Raw genomic sequence first — 25,889 nt, 5'->3', positions numbered from 1 at the left:
GGAAGGAAGAATGTTAAAAGAGCAGCTGAGATTTTCCTTCCTTGCAGAGCTTAATTGAGGTTGCCGTTTCTGCTCTTCTAAAGGAGACGCGCCGAGGGAGATGGTGTCACTTGTAGCTGTTGTGAACGGCATAGAAGTGCTAGAAAATCCTTTGAACGTTTGAAAAATCTGCAGGATTTTTCTTTTTTTCCCTCTTGATCCTCTTTGATGGGCACGTGGGCAGTTTCATCTCATCTGCCTGTAATAATCGGTTCTGATGAAGTGGATATGTAGGTTTTTTTTTCATAGTGGCTTGTCTCTCCGGATGGTCTGTTATCTATTCCTTTAGGTTTAAGTCTTGGATCTTATGGCTTATGAAGAGCGTAACTATGATTTATGATCTATGATCTATCACTTCGTTGTTTGTATGTGCACTGAGAACTTATGCACTGGAGACAAATTCCTTGTGTGTCCAATCACACTTGGCCAATAAAGAATTCTATTCCATTCCATTCCATATTCTATTCTATTCTATTCCATTCCATTCCATTCCATTCCATTCCATTCCATTCCATTCCATTCCATTCCATATTCTATTCTATTCTATTTTATTCTATTCCATTCCATTCCATTCCATTCCATATTCTGTTCTGTTCTGTTCTGTTCTGTTCTGTTCTGTTCTGTTCTATTCTATTCCATTCCATTCCATTCCATTCCATTCCATTCCATTCTATTTTTTTAGTTTTATTTTTATTTTTAAAACTATAGGACATGACATACACAAACACAAAACATTTATTCCCTTTTTACAACAATTTTGCAGCGGTAATCTTCTCTTATTTACATTTCCCCCTTACTCTTCTTTAAATATATTTTCCTTATTGTCCCATTATCCCATATTTCTATATATATTCCTTCACATATAATACTATAACTATCAATTATCTTACAAGCATTTATCCGTTTTTGACCTTTCCTCATTCGTTCTTATTTACTATTTCTAATCTCTGGCCAATTATACCATTTGTTCCATATTCTATTCTATTCTATTCTATTCTATTCTATTCTATTCTATTCTATTCTATTCTATTCTATTCTATCATCGCACAAGTGCTTCTAAAGCAGGGGTCTCCAAACTTGGAAACTTTAAGACTTGTAGACTTCAACTTCTAGACAGCCATGTCTTTATTTTTGTGTAGCCATGCTGGCTGAGGAATTCTGGGAACTGAAGTCCACAAGTCTTTTAAAAATTGCCAATTTGGGAGACCCCTGTTACAAAGGTTTGAGCCAGGGTGGATAAAAATCAATGATTTTTTTTAAAAAAAAATTAAAAAAAACCAGATTTTTTTTATTTAAATCGGATTTTTTTGATTTTTATTGAATTTATTTTAATAAAAAACTTTTGGGGTAAAAATCTATCGTAAGATAGCTTTCTATTTAAGATACATAAATAATTTAGTTTATTCAGCATGAATTCATGTTCACCGCCCTGAGTCCTTCGGGAGTAGGGCGGTATAGAAATTCAATAAAATAAATAAATAAATAAATAATTAAATAAATAAATAAATGAAATGGAGCTTAGTTACGTAGCATGAGGCTGTATATTCTGCAACACTGGGACTATCGGTGAGTCAACAGTGGGTCAAAGGAGTAGCAGAGATGACAGTTGCTCTTTAAAAACTATGATTTAAATCGAGTTGATTTAAATCAAGCCTTTTTACTAGTGATTTAAATCATGATTTAAATTGTGATTTAAATCAACTCGATTGAAATCAACTCCACCCTGGTTTGAGCCAATGAATCTGTTGATGCAGGAAAGGGTGGTTTTGCCATTCACGGACTTCCTGTCTTCTCTCACAGTACGTCGAAGAACTCCTCTTGAGCAAGCAACCTCTGCTGATCTTCTTGGAAGAGGTCTTCTCGGGGTCTCAGCAGCTCTCCCCTTCCGGTAGAGCCTGGATGAGCTTGGTGCTCAATGCTTATTACACTGGGGCCGTCTCAGATGTCATGATAGTGCCCGTTGGCATCTCCTATGAGAGAACTCCTAACTTCATTCCCAGGGGGAAGGAGGTAAGCTGTGGCCAAAAGGTCCTGAAGATCAAGCTAAGCAACCTGGAATATAAATGTACAATACCAATGGCTGATTCTTCTAATGTGGTAGTACCGTGTTTCCCCGAAAATAAGACCCTGTCTTATATTTTTTTTGAACCTCGAAATAAGCGCTTGGCCTTGTTTTCGGGGAGGTCTTATTATTTTGGGGCGCGTGGAGCAAGACGGGGCTCCTCTTGCCCTCTTACCTGATTTCCACCTCTGCATTTAAATATTTTCAGGGAGGGCTTATTTTCAGGGGGAAGCTTATTTCAGCGCATACGCTCAAAAGCCCGATTGGGCTTATTATCAGGGGAGGTCTTATTTTCAGGAAAACAGGGTAGTTAGAAGCAAAATACAGTCAGAGGAGAGAACAGTTTCAGTTGTCAGGTTTCGATGTCGTCTCAAATAAAATAAATTGCATTTCTAAACAAATAGTCTTTGAAGAAATCTTTCATTTTATTAAGCACGACAACCTGTCCCCGATTGTGGCGTAGACAACACTGACTTCCTGACCCCAAAACCTTCCCTTTCCGTTCCCCAATTCTCTGCGTCTCATTGGCCCTCTTCCCAAATCACTCTCCCCATATCTACTACTTCAGCTCCCAGGAATGTCCCCCCTCCCATCTCATCTCCTAGGGGATATTATCTTCAGGGAAAATAAGTAGGTGAGAAGTCAAGTGTCCTCTTGCCAGCTGCCCCCTCTTCTCCTTCTTATGTCAGCACTAGAGTAAATGCAGGTTGAAGTGCTGACATCAGTTTCAATTCAGCAGACTAGTTTTCGAGGTAAAGCTAAGCCACGCCCAGACTCCTTGCTGTCTCCAGCAAATACTGTTTTGGTTTCCATAGGGTCGCCATTGGCTGACGCAGTTGCCATGTCTCTTAAGTGGCTGGCCTTGTTACTAAGCCCTATTCCTGAATATTCTGACACCTCATCCGTGCTGGGACGGGTAAGGGTGAGGGTTTGTTAGCACTGATGAGGTTACCTCGATTGGTAACGAAACGTCAGCAAGAATGGCAAGAAATACCTGAAGGAGTTATTTTAAAATTCTGATCTCTCACCTCCAGCCTATCATGGGGCAGCTTCCACAGGTTTCTGCCCAATTCTACTGCCGTGTCCCGTCCAGGTCCAAACTAAAGCCAAGCAAGTGATCTTCAGCTACAATCAGGGGTGTCCACCAGGAATGGGGTCAAAAAAAAAGTCCTAATGTTGACCGCAACTGACATCTGCACTGCTTGTTCTGTTCTCCAGAGCCCCACCCAGACGCTTGGTCTCTGGGCCACTGTGTGGACTCTCTGCCAAGCAGCTTGTCGTGGACAGAGCTGCGTCCGGATCGACCTTGCGCAGCCCTTCTCTTTGCAGGTATCGTATTTCCCCAAAAATAAGCCCTAGCTTGATTTTTTAAGCATGTACCTAATATAAGCCCCACCCCAAAAATAAGTCCTAGTGAGAGGGATGGGCGTGGCCAGCACAGGAGGCGGCGCCTGTTGAGATTCGCAATCAGATTCCCTTGCTTTCTTCCTAGGAGTTTGTGACAAACAGATGTTTCAGGCAGAACAGCTCTAGGAAGCCCTTGAGAGAACTGCTCTTACCCGAAATCCTCGGCAGGTGGTAAGTCTGCGTCAAGAGTTGTGGAAACGCAAAAGCGGCACTGGCTGGCTGGCCCATCCCCCAGACTTGGAGGATGCAAAAGTCCCAGCTGCAGTTGGAAAGACCCAACATCTGGCTGGATCCTCGGAAGACAGCCGGAAAGGAACTCAAAAGGGTCTCTCCAGTTCACTTAGACAGAGGACTAAATGAGTTCGTGAAAGTTGCGAGACTAGGAATAGGAATAGGAATAGGGAGGGAGAGATAAAGGGACAGATAGAGAGACAGGTAGTATTGATCCAAACAGCTGCTGTTCACCACGTCCTCCTCATTCTCATTCTCTGGTTTAACAGCCCCAGCATTCTGGATTGTGAGAAAGTGGAATGTTGGCCTACGAACTCTAAAGATGTGGTGCCACTGACCGGCGTAGAAGAACAGGTTTTGCTGGACAATTTGAGCCTACACACTTTGAATGGTAAGTAGCTGTCTCACCTGCTGGCAGAAAGAGGTGCCCAGAGGTGTCGCTTTTCGTGTTGGTGCTGAAGTTGTCCAGCCCCTGTCGAGTCAGAAGAACATTTTGATTCATTCCAAAACAAAGACTTTGGGCTTTGTTCTGACCCAGCCTAAGCAGAAGTAAGAAACAGACTCCTTGTCACGAAAACCCCTCTTTATTTACCTCTTGCGAATTAATTGCAGTCACCCACCAAAAAGTCCAGGTAAGAATCCTTCAAGGAGTTAACTGCAGCAACAGAACTTATCAGTTCCTTGCGATGTGAGCTCCTAGCCAAAAGACTGTAAATTAAGTTCTGGCCAGCAGTGTCTGTGGCACGAAACACAATGAGCAAAATCTTCAGATATACGAACGGTTGTCTCCTACGACCACCACTCCCCTTTCCTCCCATTTATTCCCCAGCCAGGGAGGGGCCATTCAGGGTCCACATGTGCTTTGCTTCCCGAGTCGACTCCTTGTCCTCCCTTGTTCTCCTCTCCTAACTGCTCTGCATATACGTGCATCTGGAACAGGCCCCAGCTGTTCTTCCTCCTCACTCATATCAGCCTCCAAAGGCAGCTGCCTCTCCGGTGGCTGGGAAATGTCGGGCGGCCCTGGCTCTATCTCTGCGTCCATCAGAGCCTTTCCCAGACTCCAGAGCTGGCCCACATTCCTCCCCAACCTCCTCATCGTCTGAGTCTGCCACCAACTCCGCTGGCAGCTGGCGGGCCACAACAGGATGGAGTATGTAACTCATGCCCTCCAGATGACTAGACTACGATTCCCGTTTTCCCCAGTTATCATGCTAGAATGACCAGGGGCACAATCTGGTAATTCAAACTGACACCGGGGAGGGTGAGGGCGGGGAGGAAAGGCTGATTAAAACAATGAGGGCTAGTCTGGTGTAGTGGTTACACCTAGCCGGAATCCGATAGAAGTTTCTAAAAGTTTTTCAGCCCCCACCGAAACCCAGATATCCTGATCAAGGGGCAAAATTCTACGGTAGTGACAGAAAATCCGTTGGCTTTGACTGAACTCTTTTCCCACCCCTAATTATCTCTTGGGGGACCCCATCAAGTTCTCCCATTGGAAGGGCTTGATGGATCCAATTTGAAAAAGCCAGCATTTGAGCATCTCTGGACCAATCCCAAGGGTTATTTGGAGAAGAAAATTGGGGACAACATGATTCTGTCTTCTCCACCAGACCCTTAGAAGAAGGGCAAGGTGCAAGGGCCAGAATGTAGAGTGATGGATAAAGTACAAAAAAAAAAAATGCAACCTTTTTCAGCGTAAGGATGAAGTAAGCATAGATTATTTAGTACACAACACGTGTTCTCTGGGTCTCTCAGAAATTAGAAAACGATAAACTAGAGAAATCTTCCAGAACGATTCATCCAGAGATGTCCTAAAAGTGGGCAACTGGACTTTCTTGTTTTTTCTTTTGAAGACGTTTTGCTTCTCATCCAAGAAGCTTCTTCAGCTCTGACGGGATGGTGGGGAACGGAAGGATTTTATATTCCTTGCAGGCAGCTGGTCATTTGCATCCTTTTTTGAGGGTCGTTGAGGCCACTTGGAGGTTTATCTGTGTGTCCTCAGTTTGCTCCTGGTTCCTGTAGTCTGCCATTTTGCCTCTGGAAATCCATTCCTACTCCCACACCATTCCAAGGGTGTCCTTCCCAAATTGTATAGCTAAAAGTGGAGATTCTCCGTCATCCAAGTCATGGCTGTCCCTGAGGACACAGATAAACCTCCAAGTTGCCTCAACGACCCTCTAAAAGGATGCAAATGACCAGCCGGAATATAAATCCTTCCATTCCTCACCATCCAGTCAGATGTGAATGTTTGGATGCTACGTATTATCATGTTTGGTGGACCTGTAGGAAAGTTAAGGCTTTTTGGATAAAAATTTGGTGGGTCATGCAGAATGTTTTGAAGAAAAAAATTCAATTTTCTCCACAACTGTTTTTATTGGGTATAGTTAAGGGTTTTACATTGGGTGAAACAAAATTGATATTGTATATGATAACAGCAGCAAGATTGTTGATAGGTAAATACTGGAAGAATGAAGCTTTGCCCACTATTGAGGAATGGACTTTGAAGATGGCCAGTTTTGCAGAGATGGCGAAGATTTCAGCATATTTAAAAGACTGTTCACAAGAGACTTATGAGTGGGAATGGAAAAGGTGGATAGAATATGTTCAGAACAAATATCAAACTAGAAAGTATCAAATAGCTTTTACTTGAAAATAATGTACTAGAAATTTTTTAAGGCAATGAGATAAAGAGAAAAATTATACAGGGGAGGGAGGGGCTCAAGTTTATATATAAGTGTTATATTAGGATTCTTTATGATTATGAGTATATTATAGGGAAGTCTGGGGGGAGGGGAGGGTTGGGGAGGGTTAGGGAGGTTGGGAAGTTTGGGGGGGGAGGTGGGGGGGGAAAAAGGGGTGAAAATGTAATTGTAAAACTTTTGCAATAAAAAAAAAGAAGCTTCTCGGATGAGAAGCGAAACGTCTTCAAAAAGAAAAAGTTGCCTCTTGAAAAAGCACCTTTGGGACAACCATGACGTGGATGGCAGGAGAATCTCTACGGACTTTTCATCCAGGGATGTTCAGTGAAAGAAACGCATTCATGGTGAGATTTTCCAGCTCTAAATTCTCCATCTCTCTTGAGTTACTGCATTTCCCTCACGAGACATCAGGAGGAAGCTTCAAGCAAAGTCAGCTTGTTTCCCCCAGCTCCTCACGTTATTGTCGGTGCATTTGTTGGTATTTCTGCCACCTGTGCCTGCCTGTATGTTAACCCACTTGGATAACGTGGCATATGGGCCCCTTCTACATCCCAGAAGTGACGAGAAAGATGTTGCTTCTGGGTCAAGGACACAGATGTGCCAGCAGGCAGACGCCTACATGCAGATGGTTTGTTCCCATGTCAGATTGGGTGAGACATAGCAGGAATTGCTTAGGCAGTGAGCGTTAACTGGAAGGAACAGTTATTTCTCGCTATTTACTCTTGCTGCTGTTGTATAACAACAACAACAGCAAGAGTAAAAGAGCTGCAAAGAGTATAGTAGAGATCTAAGTATCCAAATTTGGGGTTTGGAAACTCAAACCAGCTTGCGTTCTTTATTGTTTCACCTTTGCAAAGAATATCTCACCAGACTCAAGTGCCCCACTATCCGCACCCAGAATATATTCTGGGAACTAACTGACAAGAGAGAATAATTGTAACTCGGGGTTGAAACTGTGGGGTTTTTTGGTGCTTTTGATGTTTTGGGAACATGGAGGACACTTCCGATGCTCAGAGGAACTTCTGAGCGTTTCCAACTTCTGAGAAATTTATTCTTCTTCTTCTTGTGCCCTATCCGTCATTAGACGTTGGTGATCTTATTTGTATCAACAGCTGCACGAAAAATGCTGCTGAATTTTGTCCAAACTGGTCCTTTAGATTTTTTATTTATTTATTTATTTATTTATTTATTTATTTATTTATTTATTTATTTATTTATTTATTTATTTATTTATTTATTTATTTATTTTTATTCGGTTTATATGCCGCCCTATCTCACAATGGACTCAGGGCGGCTCACAACAATAAAACACAATTTTGAAGATTTTGAAGCCATGAGGTCCTTCTTTTGCCTGGACTTCATTTCCCTTCAATCTTTCCCTGGAGGATTAAGTGAAGGACGGTGTTTATTTTTCCGGGTGTCCCATCACATCTCCAAAATATTCTAACTTTTCACTTTTTAATGGTGTTGACGATTTCCCTTGGCTTTCCCAGGTGGCTTATCACCTCCTCATTTCTGATTTGGTCAATGAGCTTATACATAACAGCTGCCCGTAAATCCACATTTCAAATTTTTGTAGTCTCTTTGAGTGGCTTTCTGTCCAGAGACCAATTCTCCACTCTGTAGAGAAATTTATTTTTTTTAAAAAAAGGGACAGGTGAGGTTCCTCCATGGGAGAACAGTCCTTCTTGTGGGACCTGACCATATTGCTATCCTTGTGTGATGGAGACGATCTGTTATGAAACATGTTGTGGCCTATCGGCCACCGGGCCGTCCAGCACCCAAATCAGAGGAGGAGGAGGCAGCATGGGTCAGCAGGGAGGCAACCTGAGAGCTCTGAGGGGGAATGGAGCTGTCAGAGAGGGAGACAGAGGCGGAGCCTGAGCCGTCCGTCAGCCCTCAGATGGAGAGTCAACAGCCCCCAGGTCTAGAGGTGGCTGATGAGGAGGAGGAGGAACAGCTGGGTCCAGTGCCTGACGTGCGGATGCGCAGAAGGCAGAGGAGAGGAGAGCAGTGGAAATCTATGGGCCGGTCCTTGGGATGGAAGAGTCACCGCTGCGACGAGCCCCAACTAATTCTGGGGATAAAAGGCAGGAGGCGGAGATGAATAGGTGTGGCAGACAATTATTCATTTCCCTGCCAGGGAGACTTGTTAGCCTGCGAGAGAAACTTTTTGCCGGGGCTGCCGGCGCTACTAATGAAGGAATCTTTTGAGTTCACATCAGAGGGTTTGTCGTGTTTGGGGAGCTGGGTCAGAGCAAAACGGGAACGCGCGGAATAACCCACTCAGTCGCTTAAGAGCCTCCGTTATATAAAAGATGGATCTCACGTGTCAAGGTGTGTTTTTGAGTTTATTGCTGTTCTCGGAGAGTGGCTGTAACTTCCCAATTATCAGTTATTTTAGTATAATAACTTCAGCTGCTCTCTCTGTGCTAATGCACCCACCTGCGTGACTTGGTATAATGGTTTATGAGGACACATTCGCCGTTTCTCTTTTTACGATTCAGGAAGATGAGTTGTTGCTGGGGGGGGGGGGGGAGCCTACCTTACCGAAGATAAATCCTTTTTTAAAAAAAAATAAAATAAAAGCAAATGGCTCATCCTGATCTATTGCAGTCCATTTATTCAGCAGGAAAAAACAATACCCAATATCCCTGGGTATGTTCTTTTTTATAGATAGAATTTTTATTGCCCAAGTGTGATTGGACACAAAAGGAATTTGTCTTGGTGCATAAGCTCTCAGTGTACATAAAAGAAAAGATACGTTCATCAAGAATCATAAAGTACAACACTTAATGATAGTCATAAGGTATAAATAAGCAATCAGGAAACAATATCAATATAAATCGTAAGGATACCAGCAACAAGGTTATAGTCATAAGTGGAAAAAGATGGGTGATAGGAACGATAAGAAGATTAATAGTAATAGTAATGCAGACTTAGTGAATAGTTTGACAGAGTTGAAGGAATTATTTGTTCAACAGAGTGATGGCGTTTGGGAAAAAACTGTCCTTGTGTCTAGTTGTTCTGGTGTGCAGTGCTCTATAGCGTCATTTTGAGGGTAGGAGTTGAGACAGTTGATGTCCAGGATGAGAGGGGTCTGTAGATATTTTTCCAGCTCTCTTTTTGACTCGTGCAGTAGACAGGTCCTCCATGGAAGGCAGGTTGGTAGACATTGTTTTTTCTGCAGTTCTAATAATCCTCTGAAGTCTGTGTCTGTCTTGTTGGGTTGCAGAACCAAACCAGACAGTTATGGAGGTGCAGATGAGAGACTCAATCATTCCTCTGTAGAACTGGATCAGCAGCTCCTTGGGCAGTTTGAGCTTTCTGAGTTGGCGCAGAAAGAACATTCTTTGTTGTGCTTTTTTGAGGACGTTTTTGATGTTAGCGGTCCGTTTTAGGTCTTGCGATACGGTAGAACCTACAAATTTGAAGGTCTCTACTGTTGATACTGTTTGCAAAACCAATTCCGTTCACCATGATCCAAAAAAAGATGTTGAGACCCTAGAAAGAGTACAGAGAAGAGCAACAAAGATGATCAGGGGGCTGGAGACTAAAGTATAGAGGTGGTGTCCTGACCCAGTTCCCCAAACACGAAAAACCCTCTGAAGTGAACTCAAAGATTCCTTTAATTAGGAGCGCCAGCAGCCCTGACAAAAAGTTTCTCTCTCACCGCAGGCTAACAAGTCCGTCTGTCCGGAAGATGAATTAGTTGTCTGTCTGCCACACCTGTTCATCTCCGCCACCTGCCTTTTATCCCCAGAGCTAGGATGGGGCTTCGCTAGCAGTGGTGGCTCTTCCATCCCGAGGATCAGCCCATAGATTTCCACTGCTCTCCTCTCCTCTGCCTTATGTGCATCCACACGTCAGGCATTGGACCCAGCTGTTCCTCCTCTTCCTCATCAGCTACCTCCAGACCTGGGGGCTGTTGTCTCTCCATCTGAGGGCTGATGGACGGCCCAGGCTCTGCCTCCCCCCCCTCTCTCTCTCTGTGTCTCTGTCTCTGTCTCTGTCTCTGTCTCTGTCTCTCTCTCCCTCCCTCCCTCCCTCCCTCCCTCCCTCCCTCCCTCTCTCTCTCTCTCTCTCTCTCTCTCTCTCTCTCTGCCAGCTCCATTCCCTCTTTCCTCTCGGAGCTCTCAGGTTGCCTTGATGCTGGCCTTGACTCCCACGTGTCAGCACGTCAAGATGCATTTATCCTGGTGCTGACATAAGAAGGAGAACGCAAGTGTCTGCAACGGGACGGTTGCCTTTCACCTATTTATTTTAGCTGGAGATAATGTCCCCTAGGAGATGGATGGGAGGGGGGAAATTCTTTGAATTGGAGCAGTAGATTAGGGGTGAATGATTGGGAAGATGGCCAATGAATGCAGAGGAGTGGGGGAAGGGAGAGGAGGGATTTTGGGTCAGCACGTCAGTCCTGGCTGCATGGAGTCAGTGTAAAAGTTGCCGTGCTAAATAAAATGGAAGTTTGTTTCAAAAAAGACTTTGAGACGCAATTTATTTGAAGACGGCCTGAAAACCTGACACCACGCCTCCTCTGATGCTGGAGGGACCGGCGGCCGACAGGTCACAACAGGTGGTCCTCAACTTACAATAGTTTGTTTAGTGACCGTTCAAAGTTATAACAACACTGAAAAATGTGACTCTACCCACTCTTAACCTTCCTAGCAGGTGTATCGTGTTCAGCCATCATGGCGGTCCACATTCTTTCTGCACTTCTGCTACACATGCACCAAGAGGTAAGAATGGGAAGTAAGAGGGGGTGGGGGGAGTTCCCACTTTCTCCCAGGAACCTATTTAGGGTTTGGGACCTTGGACATGAAAGGAAATGGCTTGCTCTGTAGGACCTCGGATGACTTGCTGCATCTCCCGAACTTCTTCATCTTCTCCTCCTCCTCCTCCCAAGGCTAAACATACTCCGTATCGTCTTCTCTCCTCATAGGACTCTTACGTTTCCTTTCTTTCCCCTGGCATCCTTGAACCATCCTTCAAAGTGTGATGCCCCAAACTGGACCAGTTTGAGGCCGATCCACCCGCCAATCAGCTGCTTGTGCTGAAGCTAACTTGGCTGTTTGCTATTTGCTGCAAGGACTCAGAGTTTGCAGCAGCAATCACATCCATAAAGCACAAATAACTGATTCAGCAGGATTCAATAACTTCTCTTTATATATATTATATAACACAGGAAGTAAAATATACAATACTAAAAGCAGGTTTTCCAATGCAAAACACAAGCAGAGGAGAGGAGTTTCAGTTTTGAGCATCAAACTAGTTTGCAGCTTTAGCGCAGACTCAGAGCTGCAGAGATAAACCACGCCCAGGCTCCTTGCTGTCTCCTTCCTTGTTGCTCACACAGCAAATACTGTTTCAGTTTCCAAACAGCCCTCAACTCTCTCACATACTGACAGGACGCTAGCCAGATGAATACCGATGGATGCTGGTAGGCAGAGGCAGAATTTTGTTTTCTTATTTTCCTCCCCAAAAACGTAAGGTGCGTCTTATACTCCGAAAAATACAGTGCTTATTTTCCTGCCTTTCTTTCTTTCTTCCTTACATCCCACCAGGGAGTTTTTCTTTCTCGACTGATGCAAGACTTCGTTTGGATCACTGATGAGATCCTGATGCGTAACTATGATGTGGGGTTTTCTGGCCGGGTACGTGATGTGTTGTGTCACAGCCTGTCCCTGCTGCGAGATTGCATTACCCTCTACAGCCTCTCATTGGGAGATGTCTTGGTGGTTCCCAAGAAGACCGAGGTGGCCATCAGGGAGCTGAGCCACCACAGCACGGCTCTCCTGCCCATCTTCATCCAGGAAGCTATCGGGGGTAAGTATCCAAGATCTCAAAGCCTACTTAGATATCTGGCTCGCTGTTGATGTGATGGCTTCAGAGGGGAGAACTTTGGCTAAGACCACAAAGAGAGGCTGGCTGGATAATTCAGTGTAAGGCCAGAAGCAGTAGCAAAAACTTCTGTTTGGGCTTCATCTGCTTTTTTTCCTAAGTTCTGGCTTTCTCAGAGCCTTCTACGTATCTCTACGGCCAGAGGTGAGATTCAGCCGGTTCGGGTGAATTGGATGCTAATTTTACATCTGGTTTCCTGAACCGGTAGTTGCAAGGACTGGCTGGCCCCGCCCACCCTGCCCTGCCCCTCCCAGGAATATCCATGTGGCCCATTTTGGATGCCAGGTAAGTGCAGCACCTGTGCGGAGGCTCTCAGTGGGCAAAAACCAACCCCTTAGAAGTTCCGGAAGTCTGGAAACGGGCCTGTTTCCGGCCTCCAGAGGGCCTCCAGAGCCCAGGGGAAACCGTTTTCACCATCATGGAGGCTTGAGGAAAGCTTCCGGAGCCTGGGGAGAGCGAAAATGCCCCCCCTGCCATATATATATATATATTAAACCCCTCCAATCCATACATGAAGCAGACTGACACCCACCATGAAGAGGTGGCACGGCCACGAACACGAAGCCAAACAACAGCAACACAGCTCACCAGCTCAAATCTCCCTGCTACTCAGACTAACCCGAGCACAACCAAGCCCCCACCTAAACAGAACATACACCCATCCAATCAGAGCACAGCCAACCCCCCATCCAATCAGAGCACAGCCAAACCCCCAACCAATCAGAACACACCTCCACCCAATCAGAACACAGCCAAGCTCCCACCCAATCAGTTCACACCCCCACTGGCAGTTAAAAGGAAGAAACAGCTGCGATCACACATTGCTCCTAGAAGCACGAAGCCGAAAACACCAGCCTGAAGATGACGAATGAGACTTCGTCGAAACGTTGCCAAGACACCTCCAATTTTACGCGGGAGAAAACCCGAATAACCAAAGACCTACATAAATAATATCTGCAGCTGCCTTGCGAGAAAGGGGGGGAAAAGGAAACACACCCTCTGGCTCAGACACACAAACACACCTGAGCCAGAGGGTGTGTTTGTGTGTCCGATGCTCAGAGAGACAATAAAGACCTTCTCTTTCATTGCTCCTAAACTTTGGTGGCACCTATGCGGTGTGTTGCTAAGTTGATGAACGTGGTGGTGTACAGAGGGGCCCGTTCAGGCTTTACCCAACCACCTTCAATCTTTTCGGCAGCCTGTTCCATCAACGCCCTTCTGATGGAGGTGCTGCCGTATTTGGGAAGTCCCGAGCAGCTTGGGAGCTTCGTCCTGGCCCACGAAGAACTTCATAACAAGTCCGTCCTGCTGGTTCAGCTGCTACCGAAAGATTTCCTTCTACGCCAGGTAAGGGAATATTTATTCTATTTATTTATTTAGTTTGTCAATCGTGTACGAGATAACAGATACAAGTATAAACATGGATATGAACACAGGAAATGGGTACGAATAAATGGGGACAGTAGGACAGGGACGGTAGGCACGCTGGTGCGCTTATGCACGCCCTCTTACAGACCTCTTAGGAATGGGGTGAGGTCAACAGTAGACAGTCTAAGGTCAAAGTTTTGGGGGGGTTGGGAAAAAACCACAGTCAGGTCTTGGAGCCTGGGGAGGGCCCTCTGGAGGCTGGAAACGGCCCGTTTCCCGACTTCCGGTGGGCCCAAAAGGCTCGAAAATCAGCTGGCAGGCGCACACGTGCACGCTGGAGCTGAGTTAGGGCAATGCTCACGTGTCCACAGATATGACTCCATGTGCCCCCTGTGGCACACGTGCCATAGGTTCGCCATCACGGGTCTAGGGTCTCCTCCAAGGTCCCTTCCGACTCTGCTATTCTGTAATTTCTGTAATAATCTTATAGTAGTAAATTCGTTGGTTGATAAATATAAAACCAGGGGGGTGTGCAATGATTGTATGAAAACATTCACTGAATGGTCCCTAAAGAAACAGTTATAAGTGGAGGACTTAACTTGAAAGTTACGTTCATTTTGCAGTGGCTGATGGATAATCCTAATGCAGATTTTTAAAACGACGCCTGCAACTGCTTCTTTGTTCCTTTTCGCCTCTCCCAACATATACCGAAGGACTCTTACTTCTATTCATAGTAATCTGCTTCCATCTGCAGTTTTAAAAGGAGAATACAGTCGAGCAGGGGGGGGGTGTGTCTCCAAATACGGCTTTACGACTAGCGGATTTCGATTCCCAAAATTCTGGGAGGCTGGGCCTGGCCGTCCTTTTTCTGCGGAGGAAATTCTGGGAGTCGAAGTCCACAAGTTGTAAAGTTGCCAACCCCTTGAGTAAGAGGGACTCGAGGAAGTGGGAAAGTGTAGCAATAACTCTTGTTTTACTACTACTCTGTGAGGAGGAGGAGTTGTTTTTAATAGGAATTTTGGGAAGCGTTTTGTATTTGCGTCCTTCCTGAAGAACTCGGAAACAGTATGATTTTGCCACTGAGCCAGTAGTGGGATTCAGCCGGTTCGCACCACTTCGGGAGAACCGGTTGTTAACTTTCTGAGCAGTTTGGTGAACTGGTTGTTGGAGAAATCATTAGAGCAGAGAACCGGTTGTTAAATTATTATTATTTTTTTCTAATTTTTTTTTTAAACATAAAACATAAAATACATCTTTTTAGAGCAAGGGTTTGGTCCGGCATAAAATGAGTCCAATTATTCACATTCCCTCAATCAATTTTGTTCCAAATTTTATCCATTTATACCTTAAAAAGAAAAAAAGAAAAAAAATCTTATTCTAAACATTTATCATTCTACTATTACACCCAAAATTCTAAACAACAAACACCGTTCTAAATCTTTATCATTTTAACAATCAATATTTCATATACATTCCTCAATCCTAAGACTCATTACCTCAAATCTGTATTTTACTTCTCTTAAATGACATCTAATATCCATAATCTTGACAAAAAGTATTTTCCTCCTCTCTTAAAGTCATTTCACAAAGAATCAACATTTCCTTCTATAGTTTGTTACTTCCACAATACTTTATTTTATTTACTTCAAGTTTATTCTCATATTTCATTGAATCTAATTTTTAACTGGTTCATAGTTTAAATATCTATTTCCCAGCTGTATTTTCCAATACTCCTGTCTGTATTTATTTAAACTGGCTCCCAGTTTAGCTACTATTCTCCAATAGTAAAAGTAGTTAAATTACTTAAATCCCACCACTGCACGGAGCCACTGCTAAATATGAGTAGGCAGCTTTTGTGAGTTAAAAGAAAGGGGTGTCCATGACTTATGACCTCTTGGAGGAGATGCCTACTCTGAGTCATCGGGCTACGCCTCCGATGGGGTTTGAATTACCAGCTATGGCTCTTATTTGTGACTAACAAATATACCTCTTCACTTGCAAGTAGATTATTCATTACTTACAACGCATTTTCGGGTGCATATTCAGTAAGAGTCATTGCGATGTCTATAGAGATTCTCCATCCTCCAGGTCACGGTTTTCCCGAAGGTGAAACTTTTTCAAAAACTTTCTTGTTTTTTCCCTCCTCATCCAAGAAGCTTCTTCAGCTCTGATAGGACGGTGGGGAATGGAAGGATTTTATATTCTTTGCATTCAGCTGGTCATTTGCATCCTTTTAGAAGGTCGTTGAGGCCACTTGGAGATTTATCTGTGTCCCCAGAGTCACCTGAGTGGTGCAAATGGTTCCTGTAGTCTGCAATTTTTTTTTCCTCTGGAATTCCATTCCTACTCCCACATCATTCAAGGAGTATTCATCCCAAATTGTGTAGCTAAAAGTCTGTACAGATTCCCTCATAAACCTCCAAGGGCTTCAACAAACAGCAATGTCAGCGTTCCAGAATAAAACCCAACTCCAAGTAAAAGACTCTGAAGCAAGAGTTTTTCAAAGTTCTACTATTTAGTTCTACAAGTTCTACAAAGTTACTATTTAATTGAATTGAGTTGAATCTATTAAATTTATATGCCGCCCCTCTCCGAAGACTCAGGGTGGCTCACAATACATTTAAAAAATCATTATAAAAAGACATTGAAAAATTAAAAAACATTTTTCTCTTTCTTTTTGCTTAGATGGGGTATATTTTAACAATATAAATCATTACAGTTATTGTAAACATTTAAAAAATAATTTAACTATTGCTCCCAGTATAATCATCTTCATTACTTTACTAGTAACCCTAACACAATCATTTCATTTTTACTGTTCCCAGCATAATCATTTTTATTTTTTAGCTATTAATTCCAACATAGTCATTTTATTTTACTGTCGAACTCAGCATTATCATCTTTATATCTGTTGTTAAACCCAACTTATACATTTCGTTGGAATTGACACCTTTCCCTGCTTCCTCTCAGCCTTGCCAGTCTGTGCATTACTATTGTCAGCATGCTGTGGACAAACTGGTGGAGTCTGGACTGCTGGTAGCCGAGGAGGTAAGGAACTCTCTTCTCTCTCTCACTCTCACCTGCACAGAGTCTCCGGGCAGAAGGTGGACTGTCACACCTGCGTTTTCCATACCTACGGTGAACAAGATGCAGATACAGGGACCCCTCAACTTGCAACGGTTCGCTTAGTGACTGAAGTTACAGCTTCACAATGTAAATCAGTGTTTCTCAACCTTGGAAGCTTGAAGATGGGTGGACTTCAACTCCCAGAATCCCCCAGCCAGCGCTGCTGGCTGGGGGATTCTGGGAGTTGAAGTCCACCCATCTTCAAGCTTCCAAGGTTGAGAAACACTGATGTAAACAATCAACTTACAATCCTTTTTCACACTTAATGACCGTTGCGGCGTCCCCGTTGGTCATGTGATAAAAATTCAGACGTTTGGCAACTGACTCGTATTTATGACGGTTGCTAGTGTCCCGGGGGGGGGGGGGTCGCTTTGCGTGCTTCTGAGAAGCAAAGTCCATGTTCTGTCAACGCAGGAAGGATAACGAGCGTTGTAGTAGTGGGTTTCAAAAATTTTTTACTACTGGTTCTGTGGGCATGGCTTGGTGGGCGTGGCAGGGGAAGGATACTGCAAAATCTCCATTCCCACCCCACTCCAGGGGAAGGATACTGCAAAATCCCCATTCCCTCCCGATCAGCTGGGACTCGGGAGGCAGAGAAGAGATGGCGGCGGGGCCAGTCAGAATTTTTACGACCGGTTCTCCGAACTACTCAAAATTTCCGCTACCGGTTCGCCAGAACTGGTCCGAACCTGCTGAAACCCACCTCTGGAGCGTTGCCGCCAGTTCCTTCACTGGAATCTGATGGGCCGCAGGAAGATCAGAGCTCCGGGTTGGGCAGGGCAAAGAGAAAAGAGACCTCTCTTGTTGGGGTGCTTGGGGCTCCCAATGGTTTAGTTGGACCCATTATTTTCCTCAAGGGCTCTCTTCCCTTCCCGTTGCCTGGAGCTGATGGGTGCCTCTCCTCCTTTCCCTGCTGCAGGTGCCCAGCGATCGCTTCGTGTGTGACACATCCCAGAAGGGCTTCACCGAGAAGTTCCTGTGGAAGGCAACGGAAGATTTTGTCGACATTGATGGGCGGGAGGAGGCTGAGAAGCAGTGCTTCAAAGTATGGATGCTCGGTGGTTGGGGGAGGAGGGGAGTCGATCCTTTTTCTCTGTGCTCACCTACCGATTTCACTTGGAGGTTCTTGCTAGATCTTCGTGTTGGTGAGCAACACATGGACTCAAGGGGCCTTGGTAGAGTCTTGCCCATTCATTGGCAGACTATGTGGGCAGCCCAGGAAATATTACGAGCCTGGGTGAGATGTTTTTTTTTTTTTTTTAATTTGATTTATATACCGCCCTTCTCCGGAGACTCAGGGCGGCTTACAATGCATTAAGCAATAGCCTTCATTTTTTTGTATATTTATACAAAGTCAGTTTATTGCCCCCATAATCTGGGTCCTCAATTTACCTATCTTTGAAAGGATGGAAGGCTGAGTCAACCTTGAGCCTGGGGAGATTCGAACTAGCAGTAATTGCAGGCAGCTGGTCTTAATAACAGGGTGCTTTAGACCACTGTACTACCAAGGCTTCTTGGATGTGAAGGGAAATGTTTTCTTTCTCTTTTTTTTTTATTAAAAAGTTTATCAAATATTACAACCATTTTTCCCATCCCTCCTCCCCCCTCTCCCCCCAACCCCCCACCCCCCACCCCAGACTTCCCAGAGCAACTACAGGCTATAGCATTTAACAAACATAAACTAAGATATGCTAACTCTCTATAGACTCCAAACTCCCTCTTGCTCTTTAACTCCCCTTTCAACTAACAAAACATAATTCAAAAAAGGGGGGAAATGTTTTCAAGGGGAAAAAAAAACAACAATCAAGAATATCCAGTTGCCATTTGGGAAACCAACTTTGGGGCATCTCCTTTATGGAGACTTGGGAGAATGGGCCTTTTGTTTGGACTTCTCTCCTGTTGGAAAGAGCGATGCTCCCCATCGCTCTGGGATGTGCGTGCCAAGGACGAGGGGAAAGGAAGCTGCTGTCACATTTCCTGCTCTTGCAAGACTCTTTTTCCCAGTCGTGGGAAGAAAGGAGAGAAAACCTCACCACCCCCCATCCCGGTCCTGAAGGCTTCTTCCTCATCCCCATTGTAAAAAGAACATCAAATTACCATATCAATTCCTCTTTCTTTTGTTCCTTGGCACACGGCGTGACGCTTCCCGAGCTGGCAACCTGTCTCTTTAAATGCCAGTCGTGTGGGCTGCTCCTTTGAAACCTCCTTCCCTCTTTTCAAGAGGGAGCCGAGCTCTCTGTAATTAAGTGGCTGGGGCTGAACTGGGGTGCCTGCCAAGCTTCCTGCACCCAGCATCTGCCTTGCCTGGCCCACCCAGCACCTTCCAAGAGTAGACAGTGCCACCTTCTGGGAAGCCAAAGGCAGAGACGCCTCCCTTAAAAGGAGGCCCAGAATTTCCACAGCTTATTCTTGCCTTCTTCTTGAAATAGAGTAACAAGAGTTGGAAGGGACCTTGGAGGTCTTCTAGTCCAACCCCCTGCTTAGGCAGGAAGCCTTATCTCATTTCAAACAAATAGTTATTGAATCTCTTCTTAAAAACCTCCAGTGTTGGAGCATTCACAACTTCTGGTGGCAAGTTGTTCCACTGGTTAATTGTTCTCACTGTCAGGAAATTTCTCCTTAGTTCTAAGTTGCTTCTCTCCTTGTTTAGTTTCCACCTGTTGCTTCTTCTCCTGCCTTTAGGTGCTTTGGAGATGAGCTTGACTCCCTCTTCTTTGGGGCAGCCCCTGAGATATTGGAAGACTGCTATCATGTCTCCCCTAGTCCTTCTTTTCATCAAACTAGACATACCCAGTTCCTTCAGCTGTTCTTCATATGTTTTAGTTTAGTTTAGTTTTATTAAATTTTTATACCGCCCTTCTCCCGAAGGACTCAGGGCGGTGTACAGCCAAGATAAAAATCAACAGTATAAAAGTTAAAAACGATTTAAAATTATTAAATAGTTTGGCCAATGATCTAAAATAAAACAACCCATTAAAAATAATATTTTAGGCCAGCCCTGCTTGATGGAATATGTTTTAAGGGTGCGGCGAAAGGTACGAAGGTCGGGAATCCGACAAATCTCCGGGGGCAGCTCGTTCCAGAGGGCAGGTGCCCCCACAGAGAAGGCTCTCCCCCTGGGGGTCGCCAGTCGACACTGTCTAACCGACGGCACCCTGAGGAGTCCCTCTCTGTGGGAGCGTACTGGTCGATGTTTTAGCCTCCAGTCCCCTATCGTAGAACCATGGGGCTGGAAGAGACCCATCTAATCCACCCTTTGTTGAAAGTAGGAGACCTTATTCCATCCTGGAAAAAAATGACTACCAATCTCTTCTTAAAAAACCTCCAGTGATGAAGCACCCACAACTTCTGAAGGCAACTTCCGTTCCACTGGTTAATTGTCCTCACGGTCAGAAATTCCTCTTGAATTCCAGATTGGATCTCCCCAGGAGTGAAATCCTACCGGTTCGGACCGGTTCAGGTGAACTGCTAGGGATTATGGGCATCAGTTCGCCGAACCGGTAGTAATTACCCCTCCTTGGCCCCACCCACCCATGCCCGGCCGGTCGCCGCTCACCTCTTCCGGCTGCTCGATATTCCACAAAATTCAAGGTTAAATGCAGCAGAGAGAATGCTAACTTTTCTCCCTCCATTCAGAACGGAGCTGCTGCAGCCTGTCCCTTTAAGGTAATCCCCAGGAGGGAGGAGGCCGGGAGGGAACCATAAAGGGAGCAGTAGCTCTGAATGGGGGGCGAAAAGTTAGCATTCTCTCGGCCGCAGAATTCAATGTTAAATGCAGCGGAGAGAATGCTAACTTTTCGCCCTCCCTTCACAACGGAGAATCAAATCATATTAGGAAACAGTCAATATAAATCGTAAGGATACCAGCAACAAGGTTACAGTCATGCAGTCATAAGTGGAAGGAGGTGGGTGGTGGGAACGATGAGAAGATTAATAGTAGTGCAGACTTAGTGAATAGATTGACAGTGTTGAGGGAATTATTTCTTTAGCAGAGTGATGGCGTTCGGGGAAAAACTGTCCTTGTGTCTAGTTGTTCTGGTGTGCAGTGCTCTATAGCGTCAGTGAAATAGTTTATGTCCAGGATGCGAGGGGTCTGTAAACATTTTCCCAGCCCCCTTTTTGACTTGTGCAGTAGACAGGTCCTCCATGGAAGGCAGGGTGGTAGCCACTGTTTTTTCTGCACTTCTAATGATCCTCTGAAGTCCGTGTCTGTCTTGTTGGGTTGCAGAGCCAAACCAGACAGTTATGGAGGTGCAGATGACCGACTCAATAATTCCTCTGTAGAACTGAATGGAATACAAGACAGTTTTCTTCCCTTTTCTGCTGGGATAGCCCCAAGGAAAAAAGATCATTCAGGAAATGGTCAACTATTTCCCCATTTGGGATAATGAAGGTGAAGCTGTAGGTTCCTTTCCTTCTACGATTCAGGTCTGTAGCTCAATCCTCTTTTGTTTTTTTTCCCCTCCCTTAGGTAAGTCAGTTGGAAAGTTGCTCCAACCTCTTTGTGTTCCTCTGTGGTCTCCTTGGGCCTCCGCTGAAGACCTTGGAGAGAGCCACCATCTTCCTTCAAGAGCAGGATTTCCCTCAGCCAGGTGGGCCTCATACCTGGGATCCTCTGGTTGCGGGGGGTGGGGGGTGGAGTAGGGGGATGAGAGTAGGCTGTAGCAGCGGCTGGAGGCAGTAGGATCAAGGTGAGCTCGGTGGGAATGAATTATCTTCATTCACAGCTGAGTTCCAATTAGTTGCAAAAAGTCTTTCGGGAGAAGTCCTTCGGGATAATCACCAGCCTTTATCTCCCTTAAGACTTGCCAAAGACCTACTTGGTAAAGCCATACAGAGTCCAGAAACAAACAGAGATGCCGACTGGGAACAGAATTAACAACGTTGCTTTCCTGCAAAGAGCTCACGTGCCTTTGCACCTTTTTTAAGCCTTATGGGAGGGGCCAATCATCTCCAGGCCTTACTCCTGAGTCGCCCCTTTAGTTTTAACTATTCTTGCCTTCTGGCAGCTCTGCGCATGTGCGCACTAGGAACAGGCTCCTCCTGTTCCTCTGCCTCTCTGCTGTCCGACTCTGGAGGGTCCGGAGTCCGCACATCACATCCAGATGGCCCTGGCCCCATCTCTGCCTCCAACGCAGAGCCCTCGTCCGACCCTTCCCCAGACTCCAGGACTGGCTCATGTTCCTCCCCAGTCTCCTCACTGTCCGACTCCGCTGCCAGCTCCGTGGGCTGCTGGTAGACCACAACACTTGCCCCCAACAATCTGAGTCCTCATTTTACCCATCTCGGAAGGATGGAAGGCTGAATCAACCTTGAGCCTGGTGAGATTCGAACTGCCAAATTGCAGGCTGCAGAGAGTCAGCAGAAGCAGCCCGCAGTCCTGCATTCTAACCACTGTACCACATTTAATGTATGCCATTCAGTGTACATTCAAAGTAACAATAAACACCTGTTCTATTCTGTTCTATTCTATTCTATTCTATTCTATTCTATTCTATTCTATTCTATTCTATTCTATTCTATTCTATTCTATTCTATTCTACTCTACTCTACTCTACTCTACTCTACTCTACTCTACTCTATTGTATTCTCTCTTCTCTTCTAGTCTCTCCTCTCCTCTCCTCCATTATTCTATTCTATTCTATTCTATTCTATTCTATTCTATTCTACTCTACTCTACTCTACTCTACTCTACTCTACTCTACTCTATTGTATTCTCTCTTCTCTTCTAGTCTCTCCTCTCCTCTCCTGTCCTCTCCTTCATTATTCTATTCTATTCTACTCTACTCTACTCTACTCTACTCTACTCTACTCTACTCTACTCTACTCTACTCTATTGTATTCTCTCTTCTCTTCTAGTCTCTCCTCTCCTCTCCTGTCCTCTCATTCATTATTCTATTCTATTCTATTCTATTCTATTCTATTCTATTCTATTCTACTCTACTCTACTCTACTCTACTCTACTCTACTCTACTCTACTCTACTCTATTGTATTCTCTCTTCTCTTCTAGTCTCTCCTCTCCTCTCCTTCATTATTCTATTCTATTCTATTCTATTCTATTCTATTCTATTCTATTCTATTCTATTCTATTCTATTCTATTCTATTCTATTCTATTCTATTCTATTCCATTCCATTCCATTCCATTCCATTCTATTCTATTCTATAGTATATTCTCTATTCTATTCCAAAAAGTCTTCTTCTGATACCTCTTCCTTCGTTGTCTGAAACCTCGGAGAATTATGAATGAATGACGAATTCCTCCTGCAGTATTTTTCTCACTCCGCTAACCCTTTTCCCTGTAGAATCTCGGTTTGTGGAGGAGCTGCAGCGGGACCTGGTGAGGTTGGCACGAGAGGACGGTTCTTACGGTGAGTCTGGAAGCCCAGATTGTCCAGCGTGGCGTTGGAAGCGCAAAAATCGACGTAAGAAACTCGAGGCCTGAATCGCAGTGAGAAACGTTGGTCGCTCTTAGCGTGTCACTTCTAATCCAAGGCTGGGCAACCACAGCCCCCATTACCAACTCTGGACTTCAACTCCCAGAATTCCTTAGCCAAAGGTAGCCCTCGACTTCCGATTGTAATTGAGCCTGGAATGATGGCGGTAGGTCATTAAGTGGGTCGCCATGTTGATTGTACCTGATTTTACAACCTTTCTTGTGGCGGTCATAAAGCAAACGTCACCGTTGTTAAGCAAATCCATTGACTGCATTGGATTTTATTTTATTTTATTGGCCAGAAACCGAAAATAAATACCACTAATACCACTCTATAAAGCCTTGGTAAGACCACACCTGGAATCCTGCATCCAGTTTTGGTCCCCACACTATAAAAAAGATGTTGAGGCTCTAGAAAGAGTGCAGAGAAGAGCCACCAGGATGATGAGGGGATTGGAGGCTAAAACCTACGATGAACGGTTGCAGGAACTGGGCATGGCTAGTCTAGTGAAGAGAAGGACCAGGGGAGACAGGAGAGCATCTTCCAATATTTGAGGGGCTGCCACAGAGAGGAGGAAGGGGGTCAAGCTATTTTCCAAAGCACCCGAAGTCCAGACAAGGAATAATGGATGGAAACTGATCAAGGAGAGATTCAACCTGGAAATAAGGAGGAACTTTCTGACAGTGAGAACAATCAACAAGTTGCCTTCGGAAGTGGTGGGAGCTTCATCACTGGAGGCTTTCAAGAAGAGATTGGACTGCCATCTGTCAGAAATGGTGTAGGGTCTCCTGCTTGGGTGAGGGATGGACTACATGACTTAACAAGGTCCCTTCCACCTCCGTTAATCTGTTATTGACTAGTATAAATGCTGGTTCTATTGAACGCTGCAAATGGCCATAAATGTGGACCAGTTGGCAAGCATCCAACACGCAGTCATGGGACCAGGGAAAACAGCTCCCGGAACGTCAAATCTGGGTTCTAAGTATCTGTTTTTGGGTCTGTCGTAACTTCTCATGGTCTGAAGTCCTGTATTGTAGGTAGGTTGATCAAAATTCAGGCTCTTGGGAACTGGCTCGTAGTTATGACAGTTGGGGTATCCCGTACTCACCATTTGTGACCTTCCTAGATGGCTTCCAACAAGCAAAGTCAACAGGGGAGCCCAAATTCGCTTAACAACCAGATGGTTCATATAACAGCTATGGCAAAAAAAGGTTGTAGAATGGAGCTTAAACAAGTTGCCTTGTTTAACAACAGAAATTTGGGGCTCTTTTAACTTTCATATTAATACAATCTTCATCCTAAACAATTTAAGTATATTTGGGGTTGCTCTTCTACCATTTCATCTCCCTTGTTTGACAACAATCCTTCTTCTCCTCTCTTTCCTTTCCCTCTCTTCTTCCTAATTTCTTCTTTCCTCCTCTCCTTCTCCTTCTCTCCTACTCGTTTCCCCTCTTTCTTCCTCTCCCTTTTCCCTTTCTTCTTTCCCTCTCTCTCCTTCCTCTCTTCTCTCCTCTCTCCCTTTCCATTCTCTCTTATTGTTGTGTTCATTTTCAGTTTAGTATTTTCCAAAGTGGTATTAATATGAAAGTTAAAAGAAAATATGTATGTTAGATAAGAAACTACATTTAAGATATGTTTATGAAGGGGGGGAAATAAAAAACTTTTTCAAAAAAAAAAAGAAATTTTGGGCTTAAAATTGTGGTCATAAATAGAGGATTGCCTGTATTCTCTAGATATTTTTTGACAATCAGCCTTGTCATCACAGCTGACATGCAGGCACCAGAGTGATGTACTTTCATTTTTAATGGTATTTCGTGAACTCCCTGCCCGGTTCATAAAAATTAGGTTTTGCTACAGAAAGAGGGTAGAGAGGCTCAAGGTCAAAGTGGAAGTTAAGAAGGTTGCTGAACTCACTTATCAACATTTAGGCCTGGTGGTTCTGAATTTAACCTTATCAAGGTGACACCCATCCATTGTTTTCGTTGACCTTGTCGTAAGATAGGAAAGGGAGTAACTTTTAACCGAGGTGTACTAACTTGGTTAAAAATAGGGTCAATGCTGGGATCAGCAGGAATTTAAACAAAAGAATAGAAATATCTTATGATGGTTGACTCCCTTTGGGTGGACAGTCTCTCTTATCCGAGATCTGGACCGAGTTCAGTAAAAAGAATCTTTAATTCTGAGAATGCATCCAAATAATTTTCTTTTGCTTCCTTTTCAGAGTGTTGCAACAGGAGCTTGACTGCCACTGCCATTCGCATCTGCAAAGAATTAGGGGTAGGAACGTAACCCTGTTAAGATTCTCCAGATTGCAAAAAAAAAAAACACACACACACACACAAAACTTTACAGTTAAGGTTCAGAAGTCCAGCATGGAGCTTTTAGGAAATTAAATGGTTGGGTTGTTTTTTTTTTCCCCCTCTCAAAAGAACAGCGCTAGGAGGACAGAGTGATTAGGTTTCAGGATGAGGCATGCTTAAAGGAGGGGGCTCTTTAATTCCCCGCATCCACTGATATTTCATCACCAAGGACATGAGGTTGACTCAGCCTTCCATCCTTCCGAGGTCGGTCAAATGAGGACCCAGATTATTGGAGGCAAAAGGCTGACTCTGTAAACCAT

The 25,889-nt window shown here is 44.5% G+C and overlaps 1 protein-coding gene across 1 annotated transcript in view; it reads left to right on the top strand.

The window, feature by feature from the left end:
- Positions 1 to 25,889, top strand: part of LOC139326542 (glycerol-3-phosphate acyltransferase 2, mitochondrial-like) — a 42,649-nt gene that overhangs the window by 15,530 nt on the left and 1,230 nt on the right. Inside the window, exons 8-19 of the mRNA XM_070956532.1 lie at positions 1,840 to 2,049; positions 3,320 to 3,430; positions 3,594 to 3,679; positions 4,009 to 4,130; positions 11,107 to 11,177; positions 12,003 to 12,264; positions 13,538 to 13,686; positions 16,678 to 16,755; positions 17,753 to 17,878; positions 21,305 to 21,425; positions 23,138 to 23,203; positions 25,491 to 25,546. Of these exons, the coding sequence (XP_070812633.1) occupies positions 1,840 to 2,049; positions 3,320 to 3,430; positions 3,594 to 3,679; positions 4,009 to 4,130; positions 11,107 to 11,177; positions 12,003 to 12,264; positions 13,538 to 13,686; positions 16,678 to 16,755; positions 17,753 to 17,878; positions 21,305 to 21,425; positions 23,138 to 23,203; positions 25,491 to 25,546 (1,458 nt within the window). The remainder of the gene's footprint in view (positions 1 to 1,839; positions 2,050 to 3,319; positions 3,431 to 3,593; positions 3,680 to 4,008; positions 4,131 to 11,106; positions 11,178 to 12,002; positions 12,265 to 13,537; positions 13,687 to 16,677; positions 16,756 to 17,752; positions 17,879 to 21,304; positions 21,426 to 23,137; positions 23,204 to 25,490; positions 25,547 to 25,889) is intronic.

Source organism: Pituophis catenifer, unplaced genomic scaffold, assembly GCF_029215685.1.
Source record: "Pituophis catenifer annectens isolate HBS135680 unplaced genomic scaffold, rPitCat1.0.hap2 SCAF_53, whole genome shotgun sequence".
Taxonomy (NCBI): Eukaryota; Metazoa; Chordata; class Lepidosauria; order Squamata; family Colubridae; genus Pituophis; species Pituophis catenifer.
This window is presented reverse-complemented; position numbering and strand designations above follow the sequence as displayed.